This window comes from Balaenoptera acutorostrata, chromosome 3 (genome assembly GCF_949987535.1).
Source record: "Balaenoptera acutorostrata chromosome 3, mBalAcu1.1, whole genome shotgun sequence".
Lineage (NCBI taxonomy): Eukaryota > Metazoa > Chordata > Mammalia > Artiodactyla > Balaenopteridae > Balaenoptera > Balaenoptera acutorostrata.
Window position 1 is genome coordinate 8488358 of NC_080066.1, and position 18446 is coordinate 8506803.

The window sequence follows — 18446 nt, forward strand, 5'->3', positions numbered from 1 at the left end:
TTTTTTTTTTTTTGGTAGATGATGCATTTTTTTCCTTTAGTTGTTGTTTGTTTGTTTTGTTTTTACAGTAGGTCCTTCTTGCTTTTCTGTTTAAATATAGCAGTGTGTGCATGTCAATCCAAACTCCCAATCTGTCTCCCACGCCTTTCCCCCCCGGTAACCATAAGTCCATTCTCTAAGTCTGTGAGTCTGTTTCTGTTTTGTAAATAAGTTCATTTGTATTATTTTTTTTAGATTCCTCATATAAGCAATATATGATACTTGTCTTTCTCTGTCTGACTTATCTCACTCAGTATGACAGTCTCCAGGTCCATCCATGTTGCTGCAAATGGCATTATTTCATTCTTTTTAACGGCTGAGTAGTATTCCATTGTATATATGTACCACATTTTCTTTATCCATTCATCTGTTCATGGACATTTAGGTTGCTTCCATGTCCTGGCTATTGTAAATAGTGCTGCAGTGAACATTGGGGTGCATGTATACTTTTGAACCAAGTTTTTCTCCGGATATATGCCCAAGAGTGGGATTGCTAGATTGTATGGTAATTCTATTTTTATTTTTTTGAGGAACCTCCATACTGTTCTCCATAGTAGCTGTACCAATTTACATTCCCACCAACAGTAGGAATTACATTCTTCACACCCTCTCCAGCATTTATTGTTTGTAGATTTTTTGATGATGGCCATTCTGACCGGTGTGAGGTGATATCTCATTGTAGTTTTTTTTTTTTAATATAAATTTATTTATTTACTTTTGGCTGTGTTGGGTCTTCGTTGCTGCATGCGGGCTTTCTCTAGTTGAGGCAAGTGGGGGTTACTCTTCGTTGCGGTGCTCATGCTTCTCATTGCGGTGGTTTCTTTTGTTGCGGAGCACAGGCTCTAGGCGCGTGGGCTTCAGTAGTTGTGGCACGTGGGCCCAGTAGTTGTGGCTCACGGGCCCTAGAGCTCGCAGGCTTCAGTAGTTGTGGCGTACGGGCTTAGTTGCTCCACAGCATGTGGGATCGTCCCGGACCAGGGATCGAACGTGTGTCCCCTGCATTGGCAGGCGGATTCTTAACCACTGCACCACCAGGGAAGCCCCTTTCATGGTAGTTTTGATTTGCATTTCTCTCTGTGATGTTGAGTGTCTTTTCATGTGCTTTTTGGCCATCTGTATGTCTTCTTTGGAGAAATGTCTGTTTAGGTCTTCTGCCCATTTTTTGATTGGGTCGTTTGTTTTTTGGATATTGGGCCATATGAGTTATTTGTTAATGAAATCCTAGCCTAGTCATCTAAAAAATCTTTTAATTTTAGGCAAAGCAATGCTTCCTCAAGTGTATATATACACAAGGCTCATGTCTCATTGGGATTTAGAGACTGTGGCAGGTCACTGTCTCTATTTATTTGAACATCTATTTCCACCACCTTCTGCTTATTCCACAACTCCTTGTTATCATGTTTGAAGACTTGCTTTTTTAATGCATCTCGCGCTATTGTGCGTATGTGTGTATGCACACACGTGTGCATGTGCTTGCACGCAGACACCATGGGGTGGGAGCCCTCAGGAGAGAGAGTGTTCTGTATATAACATTACAAGGAGCTCTGCTGGTCAACAGTTCAGAAAGGGAAGTGGAAAGAGGTTCCCAAACTAGGTTGAAGAGCCCTACTCCCCTCCCCCCAATCCTAATGCCTTGCCCCAGGAAGAATGAAACAAGGGGCCACAGAATGAGATCATATTACAGTTCAATTTGGCTTAATTATGCTCTGGATTGATTCAAACCGGAGCTGGCTCAAAGCAGACCCACATTAGCGCAAATCCTTTGCAAATATTGGGAAAGCAATTGTCCCAGCTGGGGGATGTGCTCTGAGATACTGTTAATATCAGCAATCTTTTTGTAAAGAATACACTGGAAGGATTGAGAAAACATGGGTGTGGGTGTCTGCATTTAATAATTTGTAAAGCCTTGTTGTGTTTTTAATAAAGGCAGCATCCCCAAACCCAGCAGGGAATCAGCATCAGAAAACTGGCGAAACATGTCCGGGCAAGGTTAACATGTCTGGTGAAGGTCTCTGTGCCTCTCGTAAAAATAAAAGCAAAATAAGGAAAACAGAGCTCCTGCTTCTTACTATGTGGACACCAGAAAACAGAACTTGAGCAGCAGAAGAAACTTCACGAGAAGCCGGCCACATTGTCCTGACTCCTCTGAGGTTAGGGGACAGGAGAACTTCTGTCCTGACTCTGTCCTGCTCTTTCTGTGTCACACACACCCCCTCAGCTCAGGGTATCCAGAAGTACTTTTTGTCCCCTGGGGTGTGGGGCAGCCAGAATGAGGTGCTGTGGGAGCGTCTGGCAAAATATAACCAACATAAGAAGAGAAAGGGAACCAGGCCGAGCCCTCCACAAGAGTGTGTTAAATTCCTCCTTCCCCAGGCAGCTCTCGTTACACGTGATGTCAGATTAAATATGGAGAATCAAGGCCTGGACTCAGATACCCCCAAGCAGATGGTGGAAAATCAGTAGCTTCATTTTTAAAAAAGATATTTTGTTTTAAAACCAAAGACTCTTTTTTTGTTCTTCTTCTTCTTTAAAGTTTTTATTTCATTATTCTAGGGAGACCTGGTACTCTCGCTGGGACAATACAGATTCTCAATTTGCACTAATTACTAATACAGCTGTTCAATTTTTCTTTTACGTTGTAGTAGCTTAAATTCACAAACTTAGAGACAGCATTTAAATTTTTCATAGATTTTTAAGAATTTTTATTTTATATTAGACTATAGTTGATTTGCAATGTTGTGTTAGAAAACCACAGGCTCTTTAGAGTTACAAATCAATGGCCATTTTAACAACTTTTCCCTCCTTTTTATAAGTTTCAAAGTAAAAAAGAAAGTCCTAATAGTATAAAATCCTCAATATGTTATTTATAGGCAGACTTTTAGGGAAGCAAATAAAATGTTGCAGAATAAACACACAAACTACTTGGGAGACATTTGAACCACGTTTAGAAAAAGAAGAAAAAAAACAGGGAAGAAAATTGCAGAGCATTTCATACTCAAAGAGTTGGCCACTGTGCTCTGAAATGCTAACAGTGAGGAATAAAAAGTCCAAGAGGTCATTTCCCAGTGGCCTGAACCCAGGAGGAAAGAGGCCCAGGATCGCAGGGAGTGGGTGTGCTTGTACATGCCGGGTGTACCCCCCCGACACACACATACCCCAGTGTGTACAGACACACACCCCAATGTGTACACACAGCAGTGGCACAGAGAAGCCATGTCGCTCCTCCTGTTAGAAGGTCAGACTGCCCGTGGAATCTGATGATCAGGGCTTTCCTGCCCTTACGAGGCTGCCCGGCACAGAAGCTCTCTGCATGGGTGATGGAGTTCCCGAGAAGAGCCTGCCTTGGGTCTTTGTGCAACCTCTGTGTTGATTTGGGACTAGAGACCAGGGCTGGGCTCTGCCTGGAAGGGCCACCGGTCCCTTGGAGGCAGGCAGTGGGTCTCCCAGGGTTTTCTGGTCCCTGGAAGTGTCTCCTTGCAGTGGACGCCTGGACTCTACCACGTGGGTTAGCTGCTGACTCAGATTTGATCTCTATTGAGCCCAGACATAAGCTGCTCATATAAAGCCTAATTCTAACCCTGAATCATCCCACAGACCTTTCAGCGATTGCCCGGGACCATTGTCACCACGGTGGTCTGTCAACTAAATCCACTGTCGTTATACTCAACAACAGTTAGATTTCCAGAGCCCCAAACGCACATACACCAGATTTTTTTTAAGTGGCCATGTCAGTAATATGGATTATATTTTCAGTTTCGACTGAAACTCGTATTTGTACACATTTAATGTCTTTTCAACTCAGCCTGTTCCTTGAGCATCTGGCCAGAGTAGAATAGTTATTACTCATACTCAGTTTCTAAATTATATAATAATGCCCTTTTCTGGAATTTGCCATATAGATACCACGCTTCCTAAGAAAACTCATTTGAAAGACCCATTTTAAACTCAGATATTTGGTGCAGTGAAATAAGCACAGAGTATGGAGCCGGAAAGACCAGAGATCTCATGTTGCCTCTGCTCTTACTGGCTGTGTGGCCTCAACAGGTTCGTAGTAGACATGCCAGACATGTGAAATTAACAAGTGAATGAAATTCGGGTTTTTATGATGAAAATCAGTAGTGATTTTATTTACCCGACAGGAATTTACTTTGGGGGAAATCTTTTCCAAGTGCCTCTGTTCTGGAAAGGAAGGACTGTATTCTCCTACGTTCTTGGAGAAATGAAATTGTATTGCGTAAGATTATGGTTTCGAATCTGTGCATTGAATCTGTGCTTTGAAGTGTGTGTGTACGTCCTAGAAGCCAGTCGTGTACCCCACTCTGATTCCTTCTCCCCTCGTGCTGTCACACTTCTGCAGGAGCTGACGGGCAAACTGCCCGTGGAGTATCCCCTGGATCCAGGAGAGGAACCACCCATTGTTCGAAGAAGAATCGGGACAGCCTTCAAACTGGACGAGCAGAAAATCCTGCCCAAAGGAGAGGTACGTGCTTCTCTCTGTGGCTGGATTCTCTTACACGCGCCTCACTTTCCCGCTTGTGAGGGCGCCTCGCTATTCTATTAAGGATGTTTCCATTCTACCGGATGCCATTTCCTCTTTCCTCCTGAGTTGCTCTCCTTTTACCTTTTCTTAAGTTAGCTGCTTGGTCAGTATGTGGCTCCCATTGGTTGGATTGGCCACCTTGCGTTAATCTGTAAGCATTTTGATTTCTGTGGAGGCTGTGTGTCTAAGTCAACAGGCTTGTCGCAAGCAGCAAAGTTAATGGGAGAATAGTCCGTAACACTCATGTGTTCTTCTCCCAGCTCTTTGTCACTGAGAGCCAAGCGTACTGTCTGATCTATGACAGAAAACGACCAAAGAAGAAAGAACACTGAGGGCACGCCAGCAGGTGCAGCGATGCCACTGGCCGGGGAAAGACAGTCGGGCCTGCCCTCGGTGGTCCTAACTCCACCCGGCTGCTAAAATCACTGCCCGAGCGTGAGCAAGACACTGCGCCTTCCCAAAGCACCCCTCACTTGACCCTCTTTGGACTAAACCTCGGCGGGGGCTGGGACTGGAGAGTTCAGATCTGGGGGCAGCAGAGCCTTGGGTCTCCAGCTGGTTAATAAGTGATCCAGTCTCAAACCAAGAGAAATTCAAGGCCAGGCACACCTCAGGCCCCAGGGGCACGTACAGGAAATGTCTTTCCAGATTTATTCCGCATACAGTTACTCATTACAATGCTATTGAGCAGAGGACTTAAAAGGGCAGGAATCGAAGCCGGTGGAGACAGGAGTTCTGTGCGTATTTAGTCTTTTTACAAAGCGAGGGGAACCGACGTTCTCGCGTGACACGTGCAGTGGGCGAGCATGGGGCTGAGTTGAGAGGGGAGCTCACGCGCCCTGGAGACAGTGGGAGGGGTGGCTCGGTCTCCTGAGATCTGTGGTAGCAGGGCCCCGTCCGCGGGTGCTGGGAGCACTGGTGGACACGCCAGAATGCCTCACCCAGCTCTGGAGGCGCTTTTCCTCTTCTGTAAAATGACGTTCGGAACCCTCATTTCTCTGGCTGTCGCTGGGATTAAGAGAGCCAGTGCACGGAAAATACTCAACTCGGCGCTGACACCTGCTGGGCGCTCAGTAAACAGGAGGAGGTGTCGGAGAAGGTGTGCTGGGCTGGGGCTGGGCCTGGGATTTTACCGGGGTCAGAACTGGGGTGCGGGCCGGTGGGACTTAGGAAACCCTCTGGTGGAGTATTTTTCAAACCCAGCTGTCATCCGAATTGCCTGGAAACTTCCAGTCCTCTTGTGCTGGGCAGACACCTGCACTAAAGGATCCAGGGGAGACCCTGCATGAATGAGCGCCACCCACCTGCACCCCGTTGTTCTTCCCAAGGTCCCATCACACCTACTCGTGGTGCCTCCTCTACACTTTCCAGTAAAAGATGACTTAGGCTCCCTGAGAATCCCACTGCATCCCTGCCTCCTCACCTGCCTCTGCAGACATCGCTGGGAAATGCCTGTTTCTCCTGAGAATGCCCTTGACGTCCTTGTTCACACGGCAGGCAGCCATCTGCACAGATGGGCTGCCGGCCTCGTCCTTGGCTCGGTTTAAGTAGCAAGAGTTTGTCCTGGGCTCCCACAAAACTCCGGGTCGGTGTCTTGGGCCAGGGCTGCCCTGACAGCCCGCGAGCAGCTGCGAGGCTTTGTCCTTGGTGACTTGTTTGTCTCAAGGCCCCGGGCAGGAGTCCACCTCGTCACTCTTCTCCCGGGAAGAAACGCAGCGGGCATTTGCAGGAACTGGGGAGTTTATTAGACCCGTAATGTTAATAATAGTTCCTTTAATCCTCACCTTCCCCTCTCACCCCTGGGCCCCCTCCCTTCGGTGCTCAGGAGGAGGTGAAGTCCAGCTCAGAGTTGTGTGCCTGATGGGGGTGCCCAGCCTGGCACGTGGGGCTGAGAGGCGAGGCTCTCGTATCGGCCTGTAATTCGGAAGGTCTCTTGGCCCCAGCAGACTTGGTGACCTGCTCCTCCACGGTTAAATCCGTTGCTTTCGGGCTTTAGCCAGACCGGGGACCCCCCCAGAGCAAGATGCGCGCTTGGGCTCCCCTGGCCTCGCCGGTCGGCGTTTGAAAAAGGCACCAGCTGAGCCGCAGAGAAGCCGCAGCTAGTGCGCTGGCCCTGCTTTCGTCCTCTGGGCCCACTGGGCATCTTCTGGCAGCCACAGCTGCATTTCTGCCGGGTCCAAAACTCCCTTTGAGGGAACATTCATCCATCTGGTCCTTTCGGCCAAAGTGAGGGGTAGAGAGGAGGGAGGGAGGGAGGGAAGCACACAGGAGAGGAAGGAGTGCCCAAGAGTGGTCCAGGAGGCAGGGGACCCGGCTCCACCACCGTCCGTCCACACTTGGGGCGCGGCCGCTGGTCACCCAGTGGAAGTTTTACATAGAGGCAGGTGTGAGCGGACGGCCGGAGCTTGCAGAAAGAGCTTCCAGAGGAGGCGTGAGTGAGTGCGGGTAAGGCCCAGCGTGCAGGGCTCAAAATGCAAGAGGCAGAGGGCGTGTGTGCAGGGGGGGCGCCCATGGGAGCCCCCTGGTAGCAAACCCCCAGTAAAGCACGACAGAGGCCACTCTGAAAATAGCGCTGCCCCCTCTGCCCCAAATGGGAAGGAAACACCAACCCAGTGGCCTCTGGATCTCCAGGAAGGCTGGGTCTTTGAGAGCCTTGCTGGAGACCTTGGAAATGAACCCCAGTGACCTCCAGGCCTGCAACAAGGAAGCTTCTCAGGGACGGTGCGTGTCTCCAGGATGGAACAGGGGCCGAGGGTCTCAAAAGTGGGCGTGTCCAGGGCCCTGGCTGCCGTGGACCGGAGGAGGGGGCGCTGCGGGGCGGGGCCGGGTTGGCGTGGGTGCCGAGGCTGCTGGCTTCCTGTACGCGTGTCTCCAGGGACGGAGGCTCGCTGGCCTGGCGCGGGGGCAGGAGGACGGGTGTCACCCGCTCGGCATCCCCCTACTTGTGGTCTCCTTCTCACAGGAAGCCGAGCTGGAGCGCCTGGAGCGGGAGTTTGCCATTCAGTCCCAGATTACGGAGGCTGCCCGCCGCCTGGCCAGTGACCCTAACGTCAGCAAGAAACTGAAGAAGCAGAGGAAGACCTCTTACCTGAATGCGCTGAAGAAGCTGCAGGAGATTGAAAGCGCAATCAACGAGAACCGCGTCAAGTCTGGGAAGAAACCCACCCAGCGGGCCTCACTGATCATCGAAGGTCAGTGCCAAGCCCACTCCCCACTGTGGGCGCCGCCCTCCCCCACCGACCCTCAGAGGACTGGGTCTTCGTCCAAGGCATGAACCGAAAGCCCAGCCCCCTGAGCGACCTGGCAAGCTGCTTAACTAGTCTATGCCTTAATCTTTCCATCCATAAAATGAAACTAGAAAGACCTGAGCACAACGAGAGCAGTAACATGCAGTCAGATCCAGAGATGAAAGGGGTTACACCAATCAAATGGTCATTCTTCCTCCTGATGGCCTCTTGGGAGAATGCTCCTCTCAGCCCTCACCGGGAGCTGAGCCCGGGGCCAGCCCAGGCTCCAAGGTCCTCAGAGACCTGGTCACCCTACCCAGGTCTGGAAGGAAAGCCAGGTGGCTCAGGCACCCTGAGGCCGGCATCCCCGTAGCCCTCCTCTGTCTCCAGGGGCTCCTGTCCCAGTGCTTAAGCTAGGGAAGACTGGGCTGCCCCCCTCTGGTAGTCTAGAGCCCCAAACTCTGATCAGGAGGGGTTAGGAGTGGGTGGGGATTATATTCAGTGAACATGAGTAAGAGATACCCCAGAATTCACCACCAACCGTCAAGTCTCTCCAACTATTATGATCCTTTTTTTTTTCCTTAAGTCAGCAAATTCTTTTTCTTTTAATAGAAGTATAGTTGTGTTGTATCACGCTGTGTTAGTTTCAGGTGTACAGCAAAGTGATTCACAAAAGAATAGATGCGTGTATTCTTTTTCAGATGCTTATAGGTTATTACAGGATAATTTAACATAGTTCCCTGAATACAGCTTATTGTTTACCAAATTCTTTAAAATATATATCAAGTCTTCTTTCATAGTTTATACACATTTAAAATATTTTTGCTCCAGGAAGACAGAAAGTAGAAGAGAGGTTACGAGAGGGCACTGGGAGAGGGGAACAGGGAGTTACTGCTTCATGGGGACAGAATTTCAGTTTGGGAAGATGACAGAAGTTCTGGAGGTGGATGGAGGTGACGGCTGCACAACGATGTGAATGTACTTAATGCCCCTGAACAGTTGTACAGTAAAAATGGCTAAAATGGTCAATTTTACATTATGCGTATTCTACCACCATTACATATATTGATGTATTTTGCTGCAGCCTAAAAATGTGGGTATCCTGGGGGAGGGATGATTTACTGGTGACTCCAAGATGCTAGTCAAGGCTGTGTCTCCTAATTGTTCATAGTTCATCAAGCGATATGAATAAAGCGAATTCCTAGTTAAAAGTGAGAGAGATCATAAAGAAAAATCCTTTTGCTCTAGGTAATTTGGAATAACTATCCTTCCCCACCTCGTCCCTTTGTCACTGGCCAAGACTTTGTCACTTTCCCTAACAGAGCTGCATTCAGCCAGCCCTCCTCTGTCTAATGCCTCTTGGGACCTCCTTCTGCCCCCTTGAAGGGACTTGGTGGGGTCCCAGCACTGTGGAAACGTCAGCAAGGCTGACAGAGCCTGGGAAGGGCGCCGGAGGGATGGACGTCCTGCTGGTCGACCACAGAAGAGCGTGGTTTGCCGGCCTGCCCAGTGAGGGCCATTCGGTGAGGACGGCCAGCAGAGTCTGTTTGTAAATCGCTATCTGACCAGCTTGGTCCCATCTGTGCCCGTAGCCGTTCGTTTTTAACCGCTCAAGGATGGACCTTCTCCATTTTGCTGCCTCCTTGAAATAACGTTTCATCACACGACGAGCCCACTTCAATTAGAGGAGTGATTCATGTTCTTCTTCCTCGCCTTAGCCTGGTTTGTTATTTGAAGAGAGAAAACATTAAGCTTGGAATCTAAAGACCTGGGACCTTTTGCTAACTTAGCCAGGAGAGCAGCGTAGCCTCAGACAAACCACTCCCCCCTAGACGTCCCTCAGTTTCCCCAGCTGTTAAAGGGGGAGGATCATCTTTCTGTCTCCCTCTGGGTGTGTTCTCATGGTTAATTGAATAGTGTCTATGAAAATAAGCTTTGGAGAGAGAAGCTGTATTTATTTAGAAGCTTGTTTTGTCTGCTAATGACTCATGAAGTTTATTGAGAAGCCATTTACTGCCATATGAGCCAAACCAAGCTCCTCGCCCTAGTTTCACTTGTGTAGAACAAACGGCAGTTCACTTCCTTGGGTTGACTCAGAACACGCCCTGAGCTGGGACGATGATGTGGCTTGGCCAGGCCAGGTGGCCTTTATATTGGATATTAAACTGCTGAGCATTGTTTTTGCCAATGAAACAAAGACCAGGCACATTGCAGTGTCAGGGATGGGGGGTGAGTCATGACCCACCACAGGGACTGTCAAAAGAAATGCCCAACAGCATTCTGATTGTGTTTCATGGGTTGTTTTCTGATAGAGGAGGGTATGGGGTGGTGGGAAACCCGCTTTTTTCACAGATAGGGCTTTGTCTAAGGGATGTGCTCACCTCATAGACTTTTGCTTTTTGTCTTCTCAGATGGAAATATTGCCAGTGAAGACAGTTCCCTGTCAGATGCCCTTGTTCTAGAAGATGGTAGGTTGTCTGTTTCCTGCTTGAGAACTCGCAACTGGGATTAAGCTGTGTGTAGTCTGGGACAGCCCAGTGGGAAGCCAGGAGCCAGAGCAACTTGGCGCCAGGTTCCCTGTGATTCTTTCATTTCCCATTGGTCATCTGTTTGGCTGAGAGTGGGTGGGAGCTACAGAAACACATGTCTATTGGAATTTTATTATGTCCTGTGGCCCGGAGGTAAGATTTAAGGTGATCGTGAATGGTGTTCTACTTTTTTAGTTGCCAAAACCACATTTTTACCTGAACAGACAATTTAAACACCACGCATAGTTTCCTTTGGAGTATTTATAATTTCTGGAGGAAAGAGGTGGCCATTGGTTTGGGTCACAAAGATTGAAACCTGCTAGCAGAGCCTGGGGGTAGCCAGAAGCAAACAAGCCTCTGCACCTTCCTGAGAAATAGTGAAAGTGAAGGGGAGATGTCCCTTTAGACTCCTGGTCAGGCCTAGGAAACTGTCTTCTTCTTTCCCATTGACCTCTAAAAACCTAGTGATTCTCAGAATCTTTTCCTGGGAGATTCTTACAAAAACAGAAGTGACCCGTCCCCTCCCCGCAGCCCATCACCACCACCACCACCACCACACATCGGGGAAGAAGGGATGCCAAACCCAGAAGCATCTCTGAGAAGGTTCCCATGGATTTAAACCCAACCTGGGGAGGTCAAGGCGTTAATGACGTGGAAATCTATTAAGTGGCAGTTACTTTTTTTTTTAATTAAGTAATTAATTAATTTTATTTATTTTTGGCTGAGTTGGGTCTTCGTTGCTGCACAGGCTTTCTCTAGTTGTGGCAAGCCGCGGCTACTCTTTGTTTCGGTGCGCGGACTTCTCATTGCGGTGGCTTCTCTTGTTGTGGAGCACAGGCTCTAGGCACGCGGGCTTCGGTAGTTGCGGCATGCAGGCTCAGTAGTTGTGGCTCGCGGGCTCTAGAGCGCAGGCTCAGTAGTTGTGGTGCACGGGCTTAATTGCTCTGCGGCATATGGGATCTTCCCGGACCAGGGCTCGAACCCGTGTCCCCTGCATTGGCAGGCGGATTCTTAATCACTGTGCCACCAGGGAAGTCCTGTGGCAGTTACTTTTTTTGCGCTTTAGGGAAACCTCAGGCGGGCAGTGGTAAGTGGCGATTCAGACAGAAAACATGAAAGATCTGCGTGGCTCCTAGCCATAATGATAACCGCAAGGATAATAATCACTGACATTGATGTGGGGAAAGGCTGGCGGCTTATTTACCCAGTTGTCTTGGCCCTGCTCTTTGCCATCAGATTGTCATATTTTAATTCATTACACTGGTGGGAGGAAAGGACAGGCCTGCAGGGGAGCAGGGGGCGTGATTTGAGTATCAGAGATCCAGCCTGTGGCCTCTGTGCACGCCAGTCTCTGCAGGGGGGGAAACGGGAAAGTTTGAGGGAGACTCCTCTGTGACGGGGCAGGTATAGGTTGTCATTAGCTGATGTTGATGCAGCGCCTGTGATCAGTTTCCTCCCCATGTGTCAGACCCCGGACCTCCCAAGGGGCATTACTGCTTCACGTGGGCCCCCAGTCCCATCGCAGGCTTGCTCCTGCCAGGGGCTCTTTCCTTACTGATCTGAGGGTAAAAGAGTGAAATTGTAGCACATGCCCGCTGACGGCTGACGTCTGGGCGGAGGTGGGGTAGGGTGGCGGCGTCTGGGGGGTGGACGGGAAGGATGGCCCTTGCTCACTTCCTCTCTTTCCTCTTCGTGCAGAAGACTCTCAGGTCACCAGCACACTGTCCCCCTTACAGTCCCCTCACAAAGGGCTCCCTCCTCGGCCACCGTCGCACAACCGGCCGCCCCCTCCCCAGTCCCTGGAGGGACTCAGGCAGATGCACTATCACCGCAACGACTATGACAAATCGCCCATAAAGCCCAAAATGTGGAGCGAGTCCTCCTTAGATGAGCCTTACGAGAAGGTCAAGAAGCGTTCCTCCCACGGTCACTCCAGGTGAGCTGGGCCGGGAAGGCCACACGAGGTCACTGTCCACGCTTGGGCAGACTCCCAGGGCTGTCCTAAGTAGCATCCGCAAGTCACCCATCCCCACGGCCCTGGGTGCGCGGCCCTGGGGCTGCCTTTCAGCAGGGCTGCGCCACAGCGCCCTCTGCTGCTGACCTGCCCGAGGTGCAGATTCGTCCTTCCCAGGGAAACGGGGGTCTGGGCTCCCAATCCACGTGTTGGCCCCTGGCTTGAATGTCGTTAAATTCCCTGGGAATTAATTAATTAGGAAATCTTAGGCAGCAGTACTCCGAAATGGCAAATGAGAGAGCCCACTCGTTAAGAATCCCAGAGTGGCTCAGAACCCTGAACTATCAGCCGAGAGAATTCTGGAGCCAAACAGCTGTAATCTTAGCTGTGTATCAGCAGCTCGTTACTCAGCTGATGTGGGAGAGAGGGGTTTGGGAAGGCGTTTTTGGACAGCTGCTCTGTTTTTCTCCTTTCCTTTCATTATGTCCTGTAAAGCTCCCAGTGGGTACCCAGACAGGTAAATATCTGTCTCTTAGAAACTGTGGCTCAGGGCAGGGGCTTCGCAGAACAGTCACACTGCCTGTCCCGGAGAAGGCTGGTGAGGGTCTTCATCGCACATTGCCCTGGGCGTCAGGGATAAGGGCTCACCCACTTCTGGGGGAGTCCCGGGCAAGCTTCCCCGACACCGAGATTGAAGGCCCAAGGCCATACATAGTCAGCGACCTGCGAGAAGGTGCAGCTCTGTCTGGCGGTGACCAGCGTGGCCTCCTCTGCTTTGCAGTAGCCACAAGCGCTTCCCCAGCACGGGGAGCTGCGCTGAAGCGGGCGGGGGAGGCAGCTCCCTGCAGACCAGCCCCATCCGCAGCCTCCCGCCCTGGAACTCGCAGTGCAGCATGCCGTCCACACCCGACCTCCGAGTCCGGAGTCCCCACTACGTGCATTCCACGAGGTGAGTCCATCCATCTCCCTCCCTAGACCAGACCTGCCTTTGTAGAATCTGGCATTGCTGGACCCACGCTGGCCCAGATAAGCCGTGAGCTGGAGTCAGGACTGAACCAGCGAGGTAGGTTCTTCTTTAAGGGAAGCAGAAGCAAGAACTGAGCTGGCAGCCGGAAGCCCGTGGGAGCCAAGAGACACGTTATATCCCACTGTCCACACCCAGTGGGTAGTTGGTCGGGAGTTGGTCGGATCATCCCCTGGAGACAGTGGGCATGGAAGGAGCTTTCCTAAGCCACAAAAGTGGAGGCCGGAACGGCTACCCAGGCTAGCAGGGAAGAGCACCGGGACCAGACAACCTTGCCCTGGTCGGGGGGTCTTTACTGGACAGTCCTCATGTATCCTGGACTTCCTTTAATGCCCCAAGGTGTAAATTCATTCAAGAGCAAAAGGAACAGGCAAACGTGAGGCTTCGGTGAATCACACCTTCCTTTCCTAAAAAGAGGCAAAACCAAAGCCATCACTCCATTTTCTCTAAAACTAAGCCCATAGGGACCGCAGCTCGAAGGACAGATGGTGTGATCTTCTGTAAGTGGTGAACCATTTATGTAGGGTACGATTAAGCTCTCCAGGCAAGAGTCTCTTGTCCATTCATTCTCATTCACTCATTCATGCAACAGATATTTATCAAGTGCCTGTATGTACCAGGTACTATTCTTGGGCATAGAGCCGTGGACAAAACAGACCACGCTGTGCACTCATCAGACTGACGTTTTAGTAGGAAGAGAGTCACAGTAAAGAAATAAGTCAGTGGTGACAAGTACTGAGAAGAAAAATGAACAGGGCAAGTGAGTGAAGGGAGAAACCGTTTAAAGGAGAGCATCGGAGAAGGCTTCTCTAATAGGGTGACATTTGAGCAGAGACCTGGATGGAGGGGGGTAGCAAGCTCTAAGGATATTCAGGGAACAGCAGGGTCAAGGCCCCAGACACAGGCCTGCACTCAGCATGTTCCAGGAGGCCGGTGTGGCCAGAACAAAGTGATGGAGTGGGGTGGGACCAGAGAGGAAACTGAGGCCCGAGTCAAGGAGGGCCACACAGTGGGGACTTCGCAGGCTACCCTGAGTGACAGTCAGCCCTGGGAATCGCCTCTTCCTGTACTTGGTCAACCCAGCCATGGTGAACTTCTGTGCAGTCCTTGTACTCTGCCCCCCCCCATATTGATGGATATTTATCGTGTGGTTCCAATAAGCAGAATGGATTGTAAACAAAGAAGTGGTTAGTATTCGCGGCCGGCATTTTTAAGGGTTCCATGTGCCACCAACCTTCTGTTTTAGACAAGTGTTCATGGGGGAATGGAAATCTGTCCAGTACTCATCATAGTACTGGGTGGAACCATATGATTGCTTCTGCTGGGCTGTTTCTTGACCTACAAAAATGGGCATTTCATCTGGCTTAACATAATACCAGAACGGGGATGATCTTGGTTCGCTGGTGTCTATAGAATCTCTTTCCACCTTAAAAAAAAAAAAAAAAGACCTGGCTATTGGCATACTTTTTTCAGAAGCCCTTACGTGGGCACTTTGTCCCCATCGCCCATTCGGAATCGAAAATCACGGCGGGGATCAGCGTCCCCTCCCGGCCCGTCTTCACCTGGGAGGAATGGGAAGCACCTAGATCCCCAGGGTCCCCGCCCTTAGACGCGCTCTCCTAGATGCGCGTTTGCGGGAGGGTCTGGGCCCTGCGGTTGCGCGCTCTTTCCGAGCCCGACGACCGGAGCATCGCCGAGGCGCCAGTCCCTCCCCCGGGCGCCCCCGACCCAGCGCGCCGTGGTCTCCCCGCAGGTCGGTGGACCTCAGCCCCACGCGGCTGCACAGCCTCGCCCTGCACTTCCGGCACCGGAGCTCCAGCTTGGAGTCCCAGGGCAAGCTCCTGGGCTCGGAGAACGACACGGGGAGCCCCGACTTCTACACGCCGCGTACGCGCAGCAGCAACGGCTCGGACCCCATGGACGACTGCTCGTCGTGCACCAGCCACTCGAGCTCGGAGCACTACTACCCAGCGCAGATGAACGCTAACTACTCCACGCTGGCCGAGGACTCGCCATCCAAGGCGCGCGCACGGCAGCGGCAGCGGCAGCGGGCGGCGGGCGCGCTGGGCGCGGCGAACTCGGGCAGCATGCCCAACCTGGCGGCGCGCGGCGGCGGCGGCGGCGGCCACGGCCACGGCCACGGCCACAGCCACGGCGTCTACCTGCACAGCCAGAGCCAGCCCAGCTCGCAGTACCGCATCAAGGAGTACCCGCTGTACGTGGAGGGCGGCGCCACGCCCGTGGTGGTGCGCAGCCTGGAGAGCGACCAGGAGGGCCACTACAGCGTCAAGGCGCAGTTCAAGACCTCCAACTCGTACACGGCCGGCGGCCTGTTCCGGGAGAGCTGGCGCGGCGGCGACGAGAGCGACGCGGGCCGCCTGACGCCCTCGCGCTCGCAGATCCTGCGGACTCCGTCGCTGGGCCGCGACGGCGGCGCCCACGACAAGGGCGCGGGCCGCGCCGCCGTCTCGGACGAGCTGCGCCAGTGGTACCAGCGCTCGAGCGCCTCGCACAAGGAGCACAGCCGCCTGTCGCACGCCAGCTCCGCCTCCTCGGACAGCGGCTCCCAGTACAGCGCCTCCTCCCAGAGCACCTTCGTGGCGCACAGCAGGGTCACCAGGATGCCCCAGATGTGCAAGGCCACGTCAGGTGAGGGGGTGGGGTGGTCGGCGCGGTCGGCGCGGCGCGCACCTGGTCGGTCTGGAGGTGAACTGGTGGGGATTGAAGGTGTTCTTAGAGCAGGCAGGAAGGAGAGACGGTTAATGCTAGAAACCTAGCTGTCAGATGTGTGAGACCTTCCTTCCCCTCCTTCCTCACCCCTCCCACTCTAGCCTAGGTTTTGCCGAGTGAGGAAGACCTGGGCAGGGGTGGGGCAGCGCATCCTAAACCCCAGCCCAGCCCAGCGGGGTGCAAACCATCCCTGCAGCCACTTGTCCTTGTAAGGACGGAGATCCAAGCAGTGGTGAAGTCCGTGCCTTTCAGGGTTTATCCAGAGGTGCGCCTTTACCCTGGTGAAGGGGGCGACAGTAGTAGGTGAGAGACAGCAGTGGGTTAGAGACCTGAGCGGTACCCTTGCAGGGGAGAGGAACACTTGAAGCCCTGAGATTTGGCCAGTGTCTCCCCCAGGTGGCGCAGACCGGCTGCAGAATGAAGTGGCGAGCTCCGCCTGTGACTTGCCCTGGTGACTTCACGGAAAACTCGAGACTGCTCCTCGAGATCCCGTTTCAATGATGCTATGTTCTGACCAAAGTAATGTTTGTAAAGTGCTTCTGATGCCCCGTTGTTACATCTTAAAGTTTTCATCATCAGAGGCAGGGTTACCGCATATGCTTGTACTCAGGGCATCGAGCAGTACCGAATCAAGTGAAAAATGGAAGAAACCCTTCTCTTCCTTAAGTTAATCCCCTTCCCACTCCGTCTCCAAGAAAGAATAACGATGATTAAAAAAAAAAACCAGTGTTTGTCCAGCAGTCTCCACGTCCCTGCGGGGTTTTCAGCGCCAGCAGACGCTAACTCAGTTATATATCTTAGCGCCCACAAAGAGGGGAGATTGTGCGGTGATGAGAGACTTGATCGGAGCGCCTTTCTAGTTGGTAGATGGGATGCTGCCCGATCATGAATCGCCTGATAAAAACCAATTAAAAAAAGAGAGACCACATCACACTGACTGTAGGAAAGAAAGTGGGAGAGGATTTTGAGACATAATGAAAAATGATTTTTAAAGTATCAGAATAAAATGAGAGCAGCAAATGAAAGGAAGTCCAAGTCAGGATTTGACTTGTGACTGGAAGGAAGGTTAAGGGCGGGCAAAAATCCAGGGAAGGGAGAGTGATCTTATAGACAGAAACTGGGGGTGGGGGGGTTCCTCTTTGGGGAACCGAAGGAGATTCTTGGGGCCTGGGGAGAGCCGGGCGAAAAGGAAGGACCGGCCGGCTGCCCGGGGGTGCCAGCTCACAGGGCTGCTGCGTCCTCCCCCCCGATTCCCAGTGACTCGTTTATTATGGCGTTTATTATGTCACTGCCGAATGACAAGTTGCAGAGACAGGAATAAATATGGTTCAGGCAAGGGTGAGAGAACCGTGGACTTCAAGGTCCGAGAACCTTCCCCAGATTCCTCTGTCATCTGTTAAAATCAGCCCAGTGAATTATGCCATCAACTTCCTAGGAGGATTTTTGAGAGTAATGAATGAATATATTATGTATATCATTTAAAGACCATGGTCCCCTGTAACCCTATTAGGAGAAGCTGAGGTTGGACAGGTCAGGAGTATTTATGTTCTGTCGAAACTGTAGCACTTGTCTAGTAGATTTGCTTTACCTAAAGAGATTCGGTAAATCTTTTGGAACATATTTTAGACTAAGCATCCTAATGAAAAAGATTGCATTCCCAAGGAAGCAGAGGGATGCATTTAAGTAGGATTTACTTCCTACTGAGTTTTCCCAACTAAAAAATCCTGCCCACATCAGTAAGCTCCGAGTAGTCAGATTTGGATGAGCTTTGAAAAGCCCTGCCCCATTTGAAGGGTCCTAACGTGGTAAATTATAAGCCTGAAACGGCAGAGACAACAAGCTCAGAGAACCTTTCTGGAGGTTTTCTGTTCGTAATAAAGAACAGCTTTAACATTGGGGCCGTATCTGGAAATGCCGTGTCCAGAGAAACAGGTCCTCCCTGCGCCAGGCCAGCCCAGGTCCCCCTCCGAGGACAGTGGGGGCTGTCGCCATCCCTGTGGCCACTTCCCAGTGGCAAAGCGGGGACCTAGGACCCCAAGCGAGCTTGACTCAGAATGGAGCTGCACGGCTGGGGGGAGAAAACGTCATTGGCCAAACGTGGGGAGAGGAGAGGGGTGGACGTTTTCCCACGGGGACCCTGCCACGGGGTCACAGGCAGCATCTCTGGAAAGACGCTCCTTCACTGCCCCGTGTCTGACCCGTGTCTCTTCTGCGCCACCTACACGCAGCTGCCTTACCTCAAAGCCAGAGAAGCTCAACGCCGTCCAGTGAAGTTGGAGCGACGCCCCCCGGCAGCCCTCACCACATCCTAACCTGGCGGACTGGGTGAGTTCCCCTTTCAGACCTCCGACCCTCCCTTCCTGGTTTGCAGTGATCCTCCGCGTTCTTCGTCAGTTAGAGCATA

At 51.7% G+C, this 18446-nt stretch overlaps 1 protein-coding gene across 10 annotated transcripts in view; it reads left to right on the forward strand.

The window, feature by feature from the left end:
* FRMD4A (FERM domain containing 4A) overlaps nt 1-18446 on the forward strand; it is a 474406-nt gene that overhangs the window by 440069 nt on the left and 15891 nt on the right. For all 10 annotated transcript variants that reach the window (XM_057544411.1, XM_057544410.1, XM_057544409.1 and 7 more), the window contains 7 exons: nt 4397-4519; nt 7542-7770; nt 10218-10274; nt 12033-12270; nt 13070-13237; nt 15066-15961; nt 18271-18367. In XM_057544411.1, coding sequence (XP_057400394.1) covers nt 4397-4519; nt 7542-7770; nt 10218-10274; nt 12033-12270; nt 13070-13237; nt 15066-15961; nt 18271-18367 — 1808 coding nt within the window. The remainder of the gene's footprint in view (nt 1-4396; nt 4520-7541; nt 7771-10217; nt 10275-12032; nt 12271-13069; nt 13238-15065; nt 15962-18270; nt 18368-18446) is intronic.